The sequence below is a fragment of the Leuresthes tenuis genome, unplaced genomic scaffold, assembly GCF_036924035.1.
Source record: "Leuresthes tenuis unplaced genomic scaffold, fLeuTen1.0.hap1 SCAF_17, whole genome shotgun sequence".
Lineage (NCBI taxonomy): Eukaryota > Metazoa > Chordata > Actinopteri > Atheriniformes > Atherinopsidae > Leuresthes > Leuresthes tenuis.
In genome coordinates this window covers 12,727,253-12,743,141 of record NW_027325371.1, presented here as the reverse complement: position 1 = coordinate 12,743,141, position 15,889 = coordinate 12,727,253, and the positions used below count along the sequence as shown (strand labels likewise).

Below are 15,889 nucleotides of genomic sequence, written 5' to 3'. Positions count from 1 at the left end.
ACAAAGTACAACAAAAAGTTAAATCTTCAATTCAATTAATTTGAACCTTTGAGGTCTGGCACTGTCCTTCTGGGAAAAAAACCCAAGACATTTTCCCTAAAACGAAAGTTCAAACTAGTTCTTGAGCCCAGCGAGCTCGGCAACGCCTTCTTTCTGCACAAAGTTGACGTGTTGTTTAACCCACGACGGTTTTATGTAACATTTCTGTATGAGTCGGGACCTGTGTTGAGTGAGAATGGTTTTCTAAGGTATTCCTAAGCCCATGTGTTCATACTGATTACGGTGGCATGATGTTTTTCATCGAGTGCTGCCTGAAGGCTTAAAAGTTGCACACATCCAACAGAGGGTTTCAGTCTTCGCTTTTATCCTCCGAGAATCCCTCAGACTCCCCAAATCTTTTCACAACATTATGCATTGTGGAATTTGAAAGACCTCAGGCCAACTTAGCAATGAGTCTCTGAGTTTGGCACCGAGTGCTGAGCCATGATCTATCCTTGCTTGAAAAGACTAAAAGGCTATTCATGACTTCCATATCCTCTTGTGTGCAACATCTGATGTAAATTTCATTTTCTGCTCCAGTCTGAGAGGCACCACCAGGTGACTCTGCAGTTGACTGTGTTCAACCCAAATGTTTGTAACAATATCTGTAATAAATTCCATTGTGAGGATACTAAACTGATATATGCTGATTGTAGACAATTCCAGAAAGCTATTACTCGTTTACTCAATTAACTTTTCGCTCTCAAATTTTTTTCTTTCTTTTAGCGTGTTGGCATTGAATCATAGATTTGTTTACATTCTCTAAATACAATCATATTTGTCAGTAAAGACACTGAAATTTACTTCCTCTGTCTGTTAATTAACATTCCAAGCAAATTAAAGTTTACAGATTTCAGTTTGCTGCATTTTAGAGAACTTTTCATCTTCTCTGGAAATTGAGTGTGCAGGTGCAAGCAAACAGGCCATGCACAAAGTACTAAAACTAAAAATAATGTAGCAATAAAAAAAATATAATGAAGCTGTCCTGATTATCCCTAATGGAATAGTTGTAGAATACGACTCCTAAATGGGCTGTATCATAAATGATAGATAGGCTATTTTCCCCATCTTGGAACCCATTTGCAAATCTACTGACATCATTTTACACACGTGCATTGGCCACCACAGACTCCAGACCTTAACACCACTGACAATTTTGGGGTGTGTTGGAAGACACATTACAACACTAACTCGCCCGCCATCGATACAGGATCTTTGCGAAAAAATGTATGGAAAGCAAAGCTGCGACATTGCACAAGCTTATTGAAATTATATTTGGCCAGACAGTATGTATACAGCATATATAAAATCATAAGACAATGGGTACAAAAATAACTACATTAGAGGGACACAACATAAAAAAATCAAGGGGTCAAAAGGAAGGTGAAGATATTTACTTAAATGTCTTAAAGAGTGACACAGGAAGGGTGTGTAAGACAAGTATTTCAAAATACTTCCTCATGCTCTGAGAGAAGTGGGCGAAAACAGGCCGAAACAAAATTTAATTCCCAGGCTTAAGCTCATACATCTGTAACCGATGTAAATCTGCACACGAGCACTAAAGGAAAAAAGAAAAGCAAACAGTAGTTGTACTGCATGCTGCATAAACACAAAGCTGCACAGTTAACCCGTGCATTTTGAGTGCAGTAGCAGGTTTCAGCAAGCAGCGGCTGCCCCTCATCTTCACTCATTCATAATTCACACAACCATTTATCAAATGTACACTCCCGCTGTGCACACTAACAAGTCACAACAGCCCACAACCATACACAGGGTGTGACCGCATGTGTGGGTGTTTCCATTTGCTGTAGTTGAATAGCAAGTGCAAAATTAAGTTTTTATGTCTAAGTGGCGTGTGGTGGACAGAGTTAGAGGTTACTGTATGCCACCTTAAGAGTGAGCTTCATCTGTCAATGTCAGTAAAAGGCGAGTATGTTTCTGTTGAGAGGAGTGCTGGAATTTTCTGCACCCTTGATCACAAAGGAAAAAAAAAAAGCTTAGAAGGCATCAGTGACTCATGAGAGCAATTCATCACCAACACTTCCTTTAGTCCACACACAACACACACTGTACAGGGAGAGATGCAAATGACAATCCACACATGCAGTGAAATAGCAAAAGCTGCAGAAAAAAAAAAACTGAAAAAACCCATTTTCTTCCACTTTTTCAAGGCAAAAGAAAAGGCAGTGTGTGCAGTTTGCATTTGTATAGTGATCCTGTAGAGACATGTCGGTGGAGGGTGAAAATTTAATAAAAAAAATGTGCGCTCTTTTCCAACAACAAATAAAGTCAAATGAATCCCTTTCTCTTAGTCAGAGCACCAATCCTTACATCTAAAAAGAGGCAGCTGACCCTCACCCTTTTCAATAGGCTGTTGCTATGGCAATTAGCCTGTGCAGTCCCAGGGTGCAGAGATTGAGTAAACGCGTGTGTGTGTGTGTGTGTTGCTGCAGATGGGAAATGTCCTTGTGAAGTACAGGTGCATAAAAGCCTTGTACAGGACAAACCTTAGGAAGCAACTATCATCTTTCTGTCTTCTTCTGTATTCACTAGTCTGCTTCTTTATAACTCCCTTCTCTATTTTCTGCTTTTGTTATTTTATGTTTTTATCTTTTTCCTCAGCCTGCAGCAGGAAAGATATATTTGCAGGAAGATGTGCAAGCTGATCCTCTCAGCATAAAATGCACCTCTGTGAAAACTCATTCCACATAACGGTCTGGCTTGCCACCTGCAGTCAATGAGACAGCAACAATTCATTTGAGCAATGGCACCAAACAAGTTCTTTAAGAAACTGTATCAAGTCTGGCAGAGTTGAAAAGTGTTGACGTTACGCTAAGGCATCTCAAGATGATATGATTTACCCGTGTCTATGTTTTGTTCCCCATCAGATAGTGAAACAGTTTAATTCTACTGATAATCATGCTTGTGTGGTTTCTCTTTTTAGGGCTCGGTCAAATTTTGCAAAAGCATATATATAGAAATGAAACTCTTGGTTGCCTACTATAGTTTTAAGATAAGGAACAATGTAGTATTATTTGCTATCCTGCTACTCAACACTCCTACATCTCCCACTATTCACAGCCTCTTCGAGTTACAGGACTGACAGACATATCCATCAATGGCCCCCCTCGAGTCATCTCATTGAAGCATGGCTAAATAAAATTTTCTTTCTGCCTTTATTAACCCACCCCAATGTTAGCAAATGGAGTCGCTGATGAAATGGCAATGCCGCAGAGCATGAATGGGTAGTTTCTTCCAGATCAATATTCATGTTAAAAAAAGAAGCCCGTGTGCATGCCTTGGGTGAGTCTCCATTTTACAATTTTAAACACTGAGCATATGAAGAAAAGAAATGAAAAGGCTACAAATGTATATTTTTCATTTGTTCACAGTGTCAACTGTGACAGACTGTATCTTTCCAGTTTCTTCAAGATAAGGACAAGATTGTTGATCATTAACTCTGATTCAGTTAGCTGATTCATAATGTCTTCCCTAAAATTAATAATAGGCCAATACAACCATTCTAGTTACTTCCCAATTTCATTATCCTAATTTAAACCCTCCTACAACATTTTTCTGTAGGCAGAAACTGAAGAATATCTCCATCTTATAACCTATAAGATGTCACCTGCACATCATCCTTTCATTTCAGTCTTGATCTTACACTGGCCTAAAATAAAAATGTCACGAGGCTTAGGAGCAAATTGCTGCAGTGAGTGCCTGAAAACACTTTTTGTACCATGTTTGGCTCGACACATTCTACGAGCTGTATCTATTCCAACAGCTCAGCCATGTTAGCGGCCTGCAAGTGTGGCTTCTTATCAGACACACAGCTGTGCTGCTAATATCAGGTTCTCTCCTCCACCTCATCATCTCCATTAGAATAGTCAGAGCTAGCAGCTTCAGGCATGTAGGATAGTTGTCCCCTTTTCATGTGAGAAGCCTGAGGGTTCTGCGGGGTCCCTCTGACACTGCTCAGTGTGACAGAAAATACAACAGGACACAAAAAGATGCTACAAGAGAAATCTCCAACAGGATCAGTTTAATAGAAATTTCAATGAATTCTACAGATATGGTTACTGGAGCTTTTTTTCTCCCCCCTCTTTGCTTTTCTGCTCCCAATTCAGAAACTCATCACATCTCCCCTGTAGAACATTTTTTTGTTGCTCACTGGGTCGAAGCAACACACTTGCTGTGCAATTCTCCCAAATGAGTACAGGTTCTATATTTCTGCTGAGTAACTGTGTGACACATCAGATAACCTAAATGATCATAGCTATAAAACTTCAGCTAGACAGCACATAATGGACCTTCAGCAACCTCGTCACAATGGCCACATGTTTGCAGACCATGACAGTGGTTCTGCTGACTTGTTCGGTATGATAAGGCCAAACAAGATAAATGGTGATATCACACTGCTGCAGGCTACAGTGCCATGCTTTGCTGAACTATAATGCGCAGTACAGAAAGACACTGTACAATGCAGCGTGATGTATTACATCATTACTCTCTAGGTAGAGCTGTAATCTACCATGCAGAACTAGCTGGAGCTTGGTCACTGCAATACAAGTTTCAGCTTGCAGTTTCAAGTCTCATTGGCACTCCTTTGGCAGCCATGAGCATCTGTGCCGTCATATCACTCTCCAAGACATCAGGGAAAACAGCCACTACAAAATACTATAAGCCTTCTAATAGTAAACCTGTGATCCATTTAGCACTCTTTTACATAAAATCATCACAACTGCCACCAAATGCCTCACCATGGTCTACCCCTATGTCTGCATGTTCTAACCTCTCCAAGAATTAAGCTTCCCCACTCAGTGCAGTCCACTTATCCATCAACACCCTCTCTGGCTTTCTACAGTAGCTGAAGGCTGTGTGTGCATACTGATTTGGGCTCAGGAGTCTAGACAAAAATTATTCTAGGTTTTTGATTGCTGGCAGGAGCGAGAAGACAGCGGAGTATATGTTAGGGGGAAAAGCCAAACTGTTTAACTTTTTTGTCAAGTACAGCAGTATGCAAGCAGACCACACGCAAATTCACACACAATCACACAGCGCTTTGTCAGTGCTATACACAGGTGAACATGTGTGCATTTGTCCATAATTGTGCTTTTCCATGCAGCTCAAAAATAAGGTATTGTCACAATGGTAGTTTACTAATCTGCATATCAGATCTTGTGCCACACAGCCAAGCTCACAGAAGCAGCTGAAACACTACAGGAATAAATTAATACTGCTGAAAAAGAAGCCAAAGGACAAACAACAGTGATATGACCAGCTGCAGGTAGGGAAACAAAGGGCAGGACAGGCCTTGCTGGTTAGCAAGGACTGATTTTTTGAGTAAAATAATTGAATACAACACCTTAAAGCATAAGCAGTGTCATTTGCTGGTAATCAGGTTGCAGCAGACTAAAGTAATTTCTCAATCAAGCTTAAAGGCAATTTTATACAGTTTGCTGGCTGACGGCACAGCTCGACGAGACAGCATTCAGACGGTGGGGGCAGGGATGTGTAAAAATGTGCAAGTAAATCCCTGAGAAAGAAAACATGGCTCACTTGATAACTACTTAGTTCAGAGCATGAAGTACAAACACCATGTAAAAGGGAGACCTTACATTCAAAGTACTATCTGCATCAAAACGCTTCTCAGTTCTCAAATTAGTCATGCACATGATCAGTTATACTTCTTGAGTCTTAAAAATGGACAAGGAGCTAAGACAAGTTCATGCATATTGTCAGTCAGAAAATAAATGATCTTCTTTGTTAGTATCTAACATAACACTTGGCCTTCTTTGGTTTTCTTTCATATCCACCTAACATGAACCCTCTTTTGTTGTCATCGCTCCTTGTTGCCTCATCATAAATATACACAGCCATGACAGTCTCATGATAGGCAATCGATATCATTTATTGTGATAAAAACGCCTGGCTGGCAAGCACTGATGTGTTCCGGAGGTCAAGATAACACTGGGCCAAGGCGGGGAGATTTGAAGATGGAGAATTACTAACATTAATCACTTTAGCCAAAGCCTTAGCCTTAATTAGAAATCTCCCACAGGGTAAAGACAGAAGCGCCGTGTGAGGGTAGACGATACTGTATAGATGCCCGGCTTGGTGTTACTCAGCACTATGAGGTTGAGAAGGTCACTCTTACAATTTCAAACTCAATCTGAGAACATGCTATACCTTGTGGCAGCTGGTTAGTGAGAACCCTGTTCAATGTGAGTATTAGTGGAAAGGACCTACGCAATTATACAAAAGAGCTGTGAAAAGCCAAAATCAATGAAAATGTTTGGGAAGTGGAACTTTGGTCATTTAAAAATTTAAAATGTAATTAAGTCAACTTGATTTCTAGCACCAGCCTGGAAGATTCACAATAAACATACTAAACAGGAAACTCTGAAGACCAAAAATAAAGCAGGATAGAGGTTATTAACAGACCACTGACACAAACAGCTGCTTACACATTCAGAGTTTTGTGTACAGATCCACTGATACTGTCACTCTCCTCTGTTAATCTCCAGGCCCTTTCCAAGCCCTTTGGTGAACTTGGATCAGCCATTCCCTCTTCATCAAGAAGTAAAGTACAGTAGGTCTCTCATCGGTTGTTTTTCCACGAAGTGGTCCTGACATGAGATGACATTCAGAAATCTGATTGGATGTGCTGTGAAGCACTTAAGTGTGAGGGAAGCACTAATATTTTTTTGGTCAGTTAACTGTGTGTGTCTAATTGGGTAAAGATGTATGTGAATATGCTGTAGAACGGTTAAGAATAAACCTGCATTTGATGTGAATAATTATTTGAAATCTTCTATAAAGCTGCCTTTAGGTGTGGGGACGCGCAAATTTAAATGATTTGCTACATTCTTGTTACAAGCAAACCCTTTCAAGCCATCATGTTTTCAGAACACTCAATTCATCCCTAAGCCACAAAACGAGTGTAGGCGTCGTTAATCTGCAATATTATTGTAGAGAAAGAGATTAAAGCCTCAACTGGCATTACTGTAATAATTCCATATACTCACAATCCTCAGTGAATATCAGCCAACAAACCACATTATTTTCTCTGGAAATAATGGCTTCTTGAAAAAAAAAAAAAGGAAAAAAAAGAAGAGCGCAGTGTTTGAATGTTTTGTGGCAGAATAATAGAGTCACACTGACAGTCTCCTCCAAAGGGATAATCTTCTGCAGGTGCCATCACTCTGTATTAAGCACAAAGGAAAGGCAGACAGGTACTTTCCAAGGAAATGGAACTAAATATAGCTCACATTTCCAGTAAGGAAAATGAACAACACAACAAGGTCGGACTTCATGAGCAGATCCTTGAAGAGACAAACAAACAAACAAAGAAGCTTACAGTTTGTGTACAGTTCATCATTCCGGCTAACTCGGTTATAATTCTAGATGAATCACATTAACTATTATATTTCTCTGAATTAGAGTTTACCTGATAATCTACAAGTCATACATGAGATTTTACTTGTTTTCTTTGCTTTATGTCACTGAAACTGAATATTCAAGGGTTTTTGACTGCTAACTGAACTGAAATAAAGAAATAGTAAGGCAATATTTACAGTATTTGTACATATCAATAATCTGCTTGTTTGCTTTTTTTCTATTTTTAAACATACAAACTTGTGATAATATTGCACTTCATTTCCAGCATCAGAGAACATTGTGGCGTGGATAGATTCATAGTTTTGGAGCCTGGTAACTTGAAAATACTACAATGCATTTTCTGATTTACTAAGCATTAACAAGAAAAAAACTTAATGAGACATAATGTGAGGAATTATTTGGAGCCTTATAGATGACTGCATTTTAATCAAGCAGACTTAATACATCACTCCCATGTAAACTGAACCACATTTACAGTTTTTGCAAAAACGTAGGTCTCAGGTCAGAGCTGGGGAGACAACAGGATGCAGCTGTAACACCCAACTGATCACATGTGGTTGTACACTCAAATAAAATAGCTTATGGTTGCAAAAGGGAGAACAAACCTTTAGGAATATGCATCTGTGGGTAAGAAATTGCTATAGCTTTAGCATGACCTAAAAGTGAAAGTGTGACAACACTCAGAGGCCAAAAAGTATTGAAGGAACTAAACATCGCAAACACACAGGCGACAGCTGCACAACAATCAGTGTCTGTCAGAGCAATTTACTTCAGAGTCAAGCAACGGGGACCAGATACAGGAGGGATCAACGCCTCGCTGCAATGTTACCCAAGTGATTTATACAGTCTGAGCCAGACAGTGCAGGGAATTTTACAGCGCTGGAGAACAACTCTCACCTGACAGCCAGCTCTCTCACTGACATGGAAAAACTACAGGGAGAGGATAAATCTTGTGTGGGGAACTAAATGCACGATGAGAGCAACAAAGGAGTCAAGAAAGAGGAGATAGAGAAGGAAAGGTGATCACACTCTAGTAAACACATTATTCCAGTAAAGTAATGAAGTGCAAGAGCAAGGATAGTAGTCATTTGTTAATCTAAAAGAGATGAGGAGGAATGCAGACCTATAAATTACTCCTGCTAGCCAGTAAACAAAAGGCACTTTGACTCAGTCTTGTTGCTTCACTGGTACATTAACTGATTTCCAGGGAAATCTATTTTATCTCTGAAGAGTCCAGTGGGTATATGAATAAATTGATAATTTATAAACCCCAAATTATTAATGTGCACACTCGAATTGCTAATGTGTGTAAATTCCCAGTCCATATTTATCCCTGCCTTAAATGCACAGGACAAAATGAAATGTGTAGCCTCAAGCACCACAGCAAAACAAAAATAAACCTGAATACCAATTCAAAAGGGCAGGTGAACACTATCTGAAATACCTTCGTCAGATATTGTCACTTCACTTACAATGGGCGACAATGGATCAGCGAGCTTTAAATGATGACAAGAGCCATTAAGCCCACATTTAGTCACACTAAGACGATTTGCATAAATGCATAAAATAAAAGCTCCAGTCAAGCAGTTTAGAAGCAGGGACATGACAAGGCAGAGAGGTGAAGATGAAGCTGCAGGCAAATGTCTAACAGAAAAGGTGACAGATACATTAAGTTGTAAAGCAATCCTTGAGGTTCAGAGCGAGGTTAAGAGAACATAACACATTGAGGACGTCTGGAAGGCAATGTAATTGAACAAGAGAACAAAGAGTGAGCTGAGGGGAGGGTAGGATGGGATAGAAGATGGCGTCTGAATGTGATACAGTCACATTGTACCAACACCACAAAGCAGATAGATAAACTCCAACCCCTGCAAACTATTGCCAATATGATGCATGATGCTTAAGCCCTGTGTTGACCTTGACAAATGCAAATTCTTGCCTACAACAGCTTTGACTCAGCTGATATACTGGTATAAGTAATTCTTTCACTTGAGGATGACAGGTTACTATTACTTGACATAAATTTGAAAGTATATAAAAAAAAAGACTAAGTTTATGAGCTCATATCAGAAACATTAGGTTTAAAAATGTCAGCCAATCTGTAAAAACTACATCAGATCTTGATACTGCATAGTGACATCAGAAATAAAACTAAACCTACCACTGTGATACTGAAAGCTACTGTAAAAAATAAATAAATAAAAGCAGCATTATTAATATGTTCTCCTGTGACCGTTTCCTCCACTAAATGCTTACCTTTGAGCTGGTCAGCCACGATGCTCTGGCCTATCCTCTCAATAACCTGTCCGCATTCACGCTCGTATCTGTCATCCAGGAAGTTGGCGGTGGTCTGTGACAGGTGGACCTTTCCAGCCACACCAAGCTGCTCCATCAGATTGGCAAGATTTACATCATTCGACCAAACATCAAACTTAAAGCGTTTCATGCCTAGAATACCACACAGTACAGTCCCAGTGTGGACACCCACCCTCATGTTAACCATCTCTTTCTTCTCTTGGCAGAATTGTTCAATTGCTTGAATCATGCCTAGGCCCATCTCTACACAGCAATATGCATGATCCGGTCTGGGTTCTGGACAACCAGCTACACAGTAGTAACAGTCTCCAAGAGTGCTGATCTTTTCACAGCCGGTTAGCTCACAAAGTCTATCAAAACGTCCAAACAAGTCATTTAAAAGCCCAACAAGGGCATGAGCAGATTTGTTGGCAGACATTTTGGTGAAGCCTACAATGTCAGCAAAGAGGATACTGACAGGCTCCATCCGTTTCATGTTGAAGGGTCTGAAAATTATCTGGCCTCTGGGGATGGAAGTTTTCTTGCATTTGTTGTTTTTTGGGCTGGAAATGGCAGCAGCGGCACCGCTGGTGGAGTAACGTTTAACAGAATTATCACCAAGCTCCTCATCACCCTGCTTCATCAGTTCATCGGCCACAATTCTGGGCATAACAGAGTGGATCATCCTTTCCTTCAAGGCTTTCTCCACTTCCAGATCCTTGCCATGCATAACAGCTTGTCCAACTTTAAGAAAGGTGCTGCGGGACCGGACCTCAGACATAATGAACAGGTGGATGCCAATAGCATGAGCGCAGAGATGGAGCAAGGCTTTGGCTGGGCCCAACCAGCTTAGTGTGTCCCAGTCCAATGGGGTAGATAAGCTCCAGTTCTCCCCTACCTGGGTGAGGTGCAGCCAGCCCAAACTCTCAAAAAAGACAGAGTAGAGAAACCCAAGCAGGACAGAGGCATAGAGACGAACATGGAGAACGCTGTACAGCAACAACAGAACCTCAATGCAGAGTGAGAAGGTGCCTACAGGAGAGAGACAGGGGCACATGATGCTACTTCCCACAAGCTTTTCATAGGACTGGTTGTATGTGGGCCCTATTCCACTGAATTCTTCCACATCAAGTGCAGGTGTGGGAACGTCGGGGTCTCTGAAGCCTGATGTCTGGATCTGGGGGGCCAGGGTTAAGATGAAGGTTACAAGGATAAGCAGCAGAGATGCTTGGTTGTAGTGGCGAGAATACAGCTTTGTAAAGGTTAAGAGGAAGAGTAGGAGGCAGAAAAGAACAAAAGAAGCAGTGGGGAGGAGAAAAGTAGCCTTGTCACAGCGAGAGGGGTTGGCAGCAAAATACAATCCCCAGAGGAAACTGGAAGCTACCAGGTAAAAGAGCACATAGCGGAAGCGCCGCTGGGTCTGAGGGAAACAGCGTTCTCTACAGGCCTCTTCCAGGATGGAAGAGTCAAACTTTGGGTCCCAGAAATGTCCTGCTGATCTCTCAAAAAGCTGAGGCATCTTTTTCTGGGCACGAAAACTCTTGACCACAGGCCTCCTCAGTCCAGACTCTCCAGAGCTGCAGCTAGAAGAAATGCTGTACTTACAATGCTTAGTTCCCCCCATTAAGCCTCCCCCGATTGAACCCAGTGGCCCGCCTCCATGCTTGTGTTTGACACCGCTGCCAATTTTCACAGAGACACCTCCATCTCCACTGGAGTCACAGCTCACTTCTGTGTTGTGAGGCAGCAGTTGTTGATGCTGGGGGGATGCCATGTTGTCTGCTAGTCTATCCAGAAATCAAAGACTATGGAAAAGGCACAGTCATTTATGAAAAAGAATGCAGATAAAGAGGTAAGGCAAAATGTTTGGCTGCAGTATCACACCTAGAGTAATGATTTTGGAATCTTAGAAGTGTTAAAGAGATCCCAATTATAACCATTTTCAGGAAGAATCCCTCTTAGGTTAAAGTGCTCTGGCTGTATTAACACCAGAAGACCATCCAAAGTTTTTGACTAGCTCATTATTGCCCTTCTTGATGTCAATCCCTGCATTCCTGTCTGTTGCACTTGAAACAGCAAAGTTCACTTGCTGCCTGCTCTGTTCCAGTCCAACTAGAGTCTGCAGCACACAGTTTGATTCACTCACGAGAAATATTTGGAAAAAAAAAAATATTGATGAAAATATTGTGCGTAAAAGTGAAGGTTGGAATCAAAATGGGAACGTGAATAGATGGGTTTAGTAATGTTCCGAAACTCTCCCCATTAATGCAAGCAAGTCCTGTTCAGCTGAGTTTTTAGAGAGTACGTGACAGTCAGCATACTCAATTGAGCAGCGCATGTCCAGTCCACTTCATCCGTTGAGATTTACTCACTCCCACTGGGCATTTACAAAAATATGGCTACTTCTGAACAAGACAAAACTTAACGCAAAACAAGTCAGTTGCCGAGTTTCAAGATTTATCGTTTGTCATGTTGATCGCAAAGGTCAGTTTTGCAATATGAGGCGAACGGGAACGTGAGTGCAAAAACTGGAGCTTTTAAATATACCCACATGGTCCTTGCTGCAGGGCCTAATACCAACTGTTCTCGTGGACGGAGCCCCGTCCTTTCCTGACTTTCCACTCCGGAGCCTTCGTCGCCACAGCGTCTCTAAACTCAAGATTTTGTGCAAGCAGATCTATAGCAAATTGTTTGTGGATAAACACCCAAAATAAACGTTTGGATTTATTGCAAGAGCGCAGCTGTCAGTGACTCGTGCACAGACACGCTTCCCAGCGCTTTGCACAGAGCTGTTTCAGTTTTGTGTTGCATCAGTACTGCTTTGGTATCCAGTCACGCCACATGTCGCCAATCCACCGTCACAATGCGCCCCAGGAAAATATCCAGATGGTGTAAATATCCTGACCACGGCGGTTCCTGACTGTATAACCAGTGTCCACCGCACAGCTGCTATGAAAAACGAAGCTTCGAGCAGACTTCACGAAGTATCGAGCGATCTTTCCTTTTCTGAAGTAAAGTTTGCCCACGGTGGTTTGGTCACCCTTGTGGACACCAGACTACGAAGACCCGGAGAGAGTCGAGCTAATTAAAAGGTCTCCACCTCCGCTCCACACCCCCACACCTCAGTCCCACGGGTTTAAGCAGAGTGCTGCCTTGATCCAACCACTTTAACTGAACTGAACGGGATGGGGAGAATGTCGTCATACCTCCAAATAATTCCTCTTTAATCCAAGACTAAAATGACATTAGGAATGCTGCTTCACCGTCCCGCCTTTTCATTGTCTTTGCCATCCACACTGCGAGAGGAATCTATCTCTCCGGGTTATCTGACCATTTTGTGCGCACCAGAGCAGCTGAAAGACTGTGCGCGCCTTTCTGGCACGGTGGGCAAAATACAGTGGCAACAGCCGCCACCATCTTCTGTGAGCAGACAGCCGTGCAGCCTCTAGAAGTGAACGCGTGCACTCTGTGTGTGTGTGTGGAGGGGAGGTGGGGGGGTTGTGAGAGAGAGAGAGAGTGAGATGGGAGGGGGGGTAGAGAGAGATGCACTTCAGGATAAAGTAAAGATCACATCCGATTTTTTACCTATAACAATAAAAAAAAACCTTGTCCAATACGAGGCGAGTAACCATATAGGTCATCTGAGAACTGGTGCACATTTGTTAGTCAGAAACGACCCTTTCATGGCAAGCAAGTCTATTTATAATTCGACTTATTCAAATGACCTTATTAGCAAGGCAAGACCAAAGCTCCAGACAACTGCGCTTTTTGTGACTCACTTGTCTTTCTTTGTTCGCTTTTTCTCTCATTCTTATTCTTAAAACACTACTATCTATACTTAGAAATGCTCATATGGGCATTCATTCACAACATTTTTCAGTGGAGATGGCCATTGCTACCGTTATAATGTGTCTTAACTTGGGAGTGGGTGGGGTGGGGTGGGTAGAAATAGGAGGCATTAAAAGACAAACAAACAAAAAAAGCTGAATAGTGCAACACTTGCACGAGATTTTAATAGGCTTACTACCTCCAGGCCTATGCCTATTTACCCTCAGCATTGTTCCTAAAATTTGGAATTTCAGTTGGTCTTATTATGGCGTTTTATTTTTAAAGTATGTACTTCCGTTTTGGTGAGCACCGTTAACTTGACGCTGCTATCTGTTTTTGGGGTAAGCAGAGATGATGAAAAGAATGATTAAGTGATGGAGGGGAGGGGTCGTCGTGAAACGACGAACCTGACGGGGGAAAAACATTGAAAGGTTCCGAGCACGTTTTGTGGGTATAGTCGGCTCAATCCCTGCTTTATTTCACCGACAAGGCTCTGATAAGCATCTGCCATGCGATGACAATAGAAAAGAAACCCTTACTGGAGGGCAATTTGGAATAATCGTAGTAATGCAATGAGAGACATAATACACTGAAATATGCCAGCAATAAATGTTGAATGAGTGTGAATAAGTAACTTTTACCAAATGCATAAAAAAGGGTTAGTGCATCTCAATATCCAAATTAGGATGACAGAACCTATCCAGTTTGTACATTTCAAACTGAAATGCCTTTTGAATCAGTTCATTGTCAATCAGTACTATAAAACACCAGTTAAGTCCAACCAACTTCACTGCATTTTGATGATTTCGGAGCTCTTCAGAATTAATCTCTTCTTTCCCCTCTCACAACATGAGCTAAAGTAGTGACAGTGCCACTGGAAGCCATGCATGCCCATACTATCACACTGCCTGCGTATGTTTTGTGAATGATTTAACTGTTTTGTATCAGCAGACATCATAATATTCCAGAATTTTTCTGGTTTTTAAGATGTTTAATGTTAAGGTTTAATCTGGCCTTTCTGGCCTTCAAGAACAATTGGCACATCATGGGGAACCTTCTGTTTTCCCTCTCATTAAGTATTCTTTTTATAGCAGACTTGGGTAATGATATGTATACCTCCCAGAGAGTGCTCTTCAATTAACTGAATGATGTACAGCTTCTTTTTTTACTTTACTGTAGAAAGGCCACTGTTGTCTTCTGTTGATGTCTAGGCCTTTTTTTTATGTTGCTGAACTCATAAGTGCATTAGATGTACCAAACTATTGATCTGGTCACCCCTAATCTTCTTGCTTTCTTCCTCATTTGCTCTCTTTTTGCACTCGACAGATGGCATGTTTCACTTGCATTAGGAGCTCATTTGACCACATGTTGTAGATGAACAGTAACAGCTGGAAATGCCAAATGTGAAATCAGCTCTGAAGCTGTTTACCTGCTTAACTGATGAAGAGGAACATTTGGCCATGAAACAGCTTTTAAAAAGGGGATAGAAATGTGGACTGCAAACAAGAGGAAGGGAGACAACGAAGATGCATATTTTTCTTATTTCTGTCTTCCTGTTTAAGGACTGATTATTTCAGCAGAATAACCACAAAGTTTGACTTATCTAGTCCATCAGAAATCTTTATTTATGTCCACCAGGCCTCCCAAAATTTGGCCAGTTGATTTAAATTTCATACCAAAACAAAAAAGTGAATCAGCCGCTACTTTAATTCGACACAATGTCAAAATCACAGGTGAATAAAGTTAAGTGACACTGAAATATACTAAAAGCACAACCATCTAATGTCATAAAGCCCTAGCATTTGCCCCCACTTTAAACTTTTGCATATTGAATGTTACTGGGCGCCCTCTATATTTCCCTTATTTGCACAGCACCCTCTTGTGGGCATGCTGTTGATCTGCGGTGTAAACATACTCCACACAGCTAATGGAGCACTCACACTTGAACAGATGAAAACCCATGAAAAAAGAAGCTTCTTCGGAGGTTTCTTGATGATCTTCATTATGCCTCAGAAGTTAAATGGGGAAAGCAGTAAGGGGGTTAGTAAGACAGAACATGGAGGGAAAAGGAAGTTCGCGAGTGACCCCATGAGTCAACATCATGCTTTGGGGCTCTTACTACAAACCTTTTCTTTGACTAACATTTTGGGATGTAGGCAAGACAAATTTATTTGTACTTTCTTGTTGAGTGAGAAGAAAATATGAAAACCTCTTATCACGTTTATGAAAAAAAAAATCTAAGCAACAGTCACTTTATTTGTGTTAGCAAAAATGCTGGAAAGAGTTAGTCGCGTTCTGTCAGAAGAAGACCAAAATCTTTTTAAAA

At 41.2% G+C, this 15,889-nt stretch overlaps 1 protein-coding gene across 1 annotated transcript in view; it reads right to left on the bottom strand.

Annotated features, from left to right (window-relative positions):
• The window catches only part of LOC140273326 (adenylate cyclase type 9-like), a 31,989-nt gene extending 18,794 nt beyond the window's left edge, over window positions 1-13,195 (bottom strand). The window contains exon 1 of the mRNA XM_072368851.1: window positions 9,697-13,195. Within this exon, the coding sequence (XP_072224952.1) occupies window positions 9,697-11,509 (1,813 nt within the window). The 5' untranslated portion in view covers window positions 11,510-13,195. The remainder of the gene's footprint in view (window positions 1-9,696) is intronic.
• Between the last annotated feature and the right edge of the window lie 2,694 nt (window positions 13,196-15,889).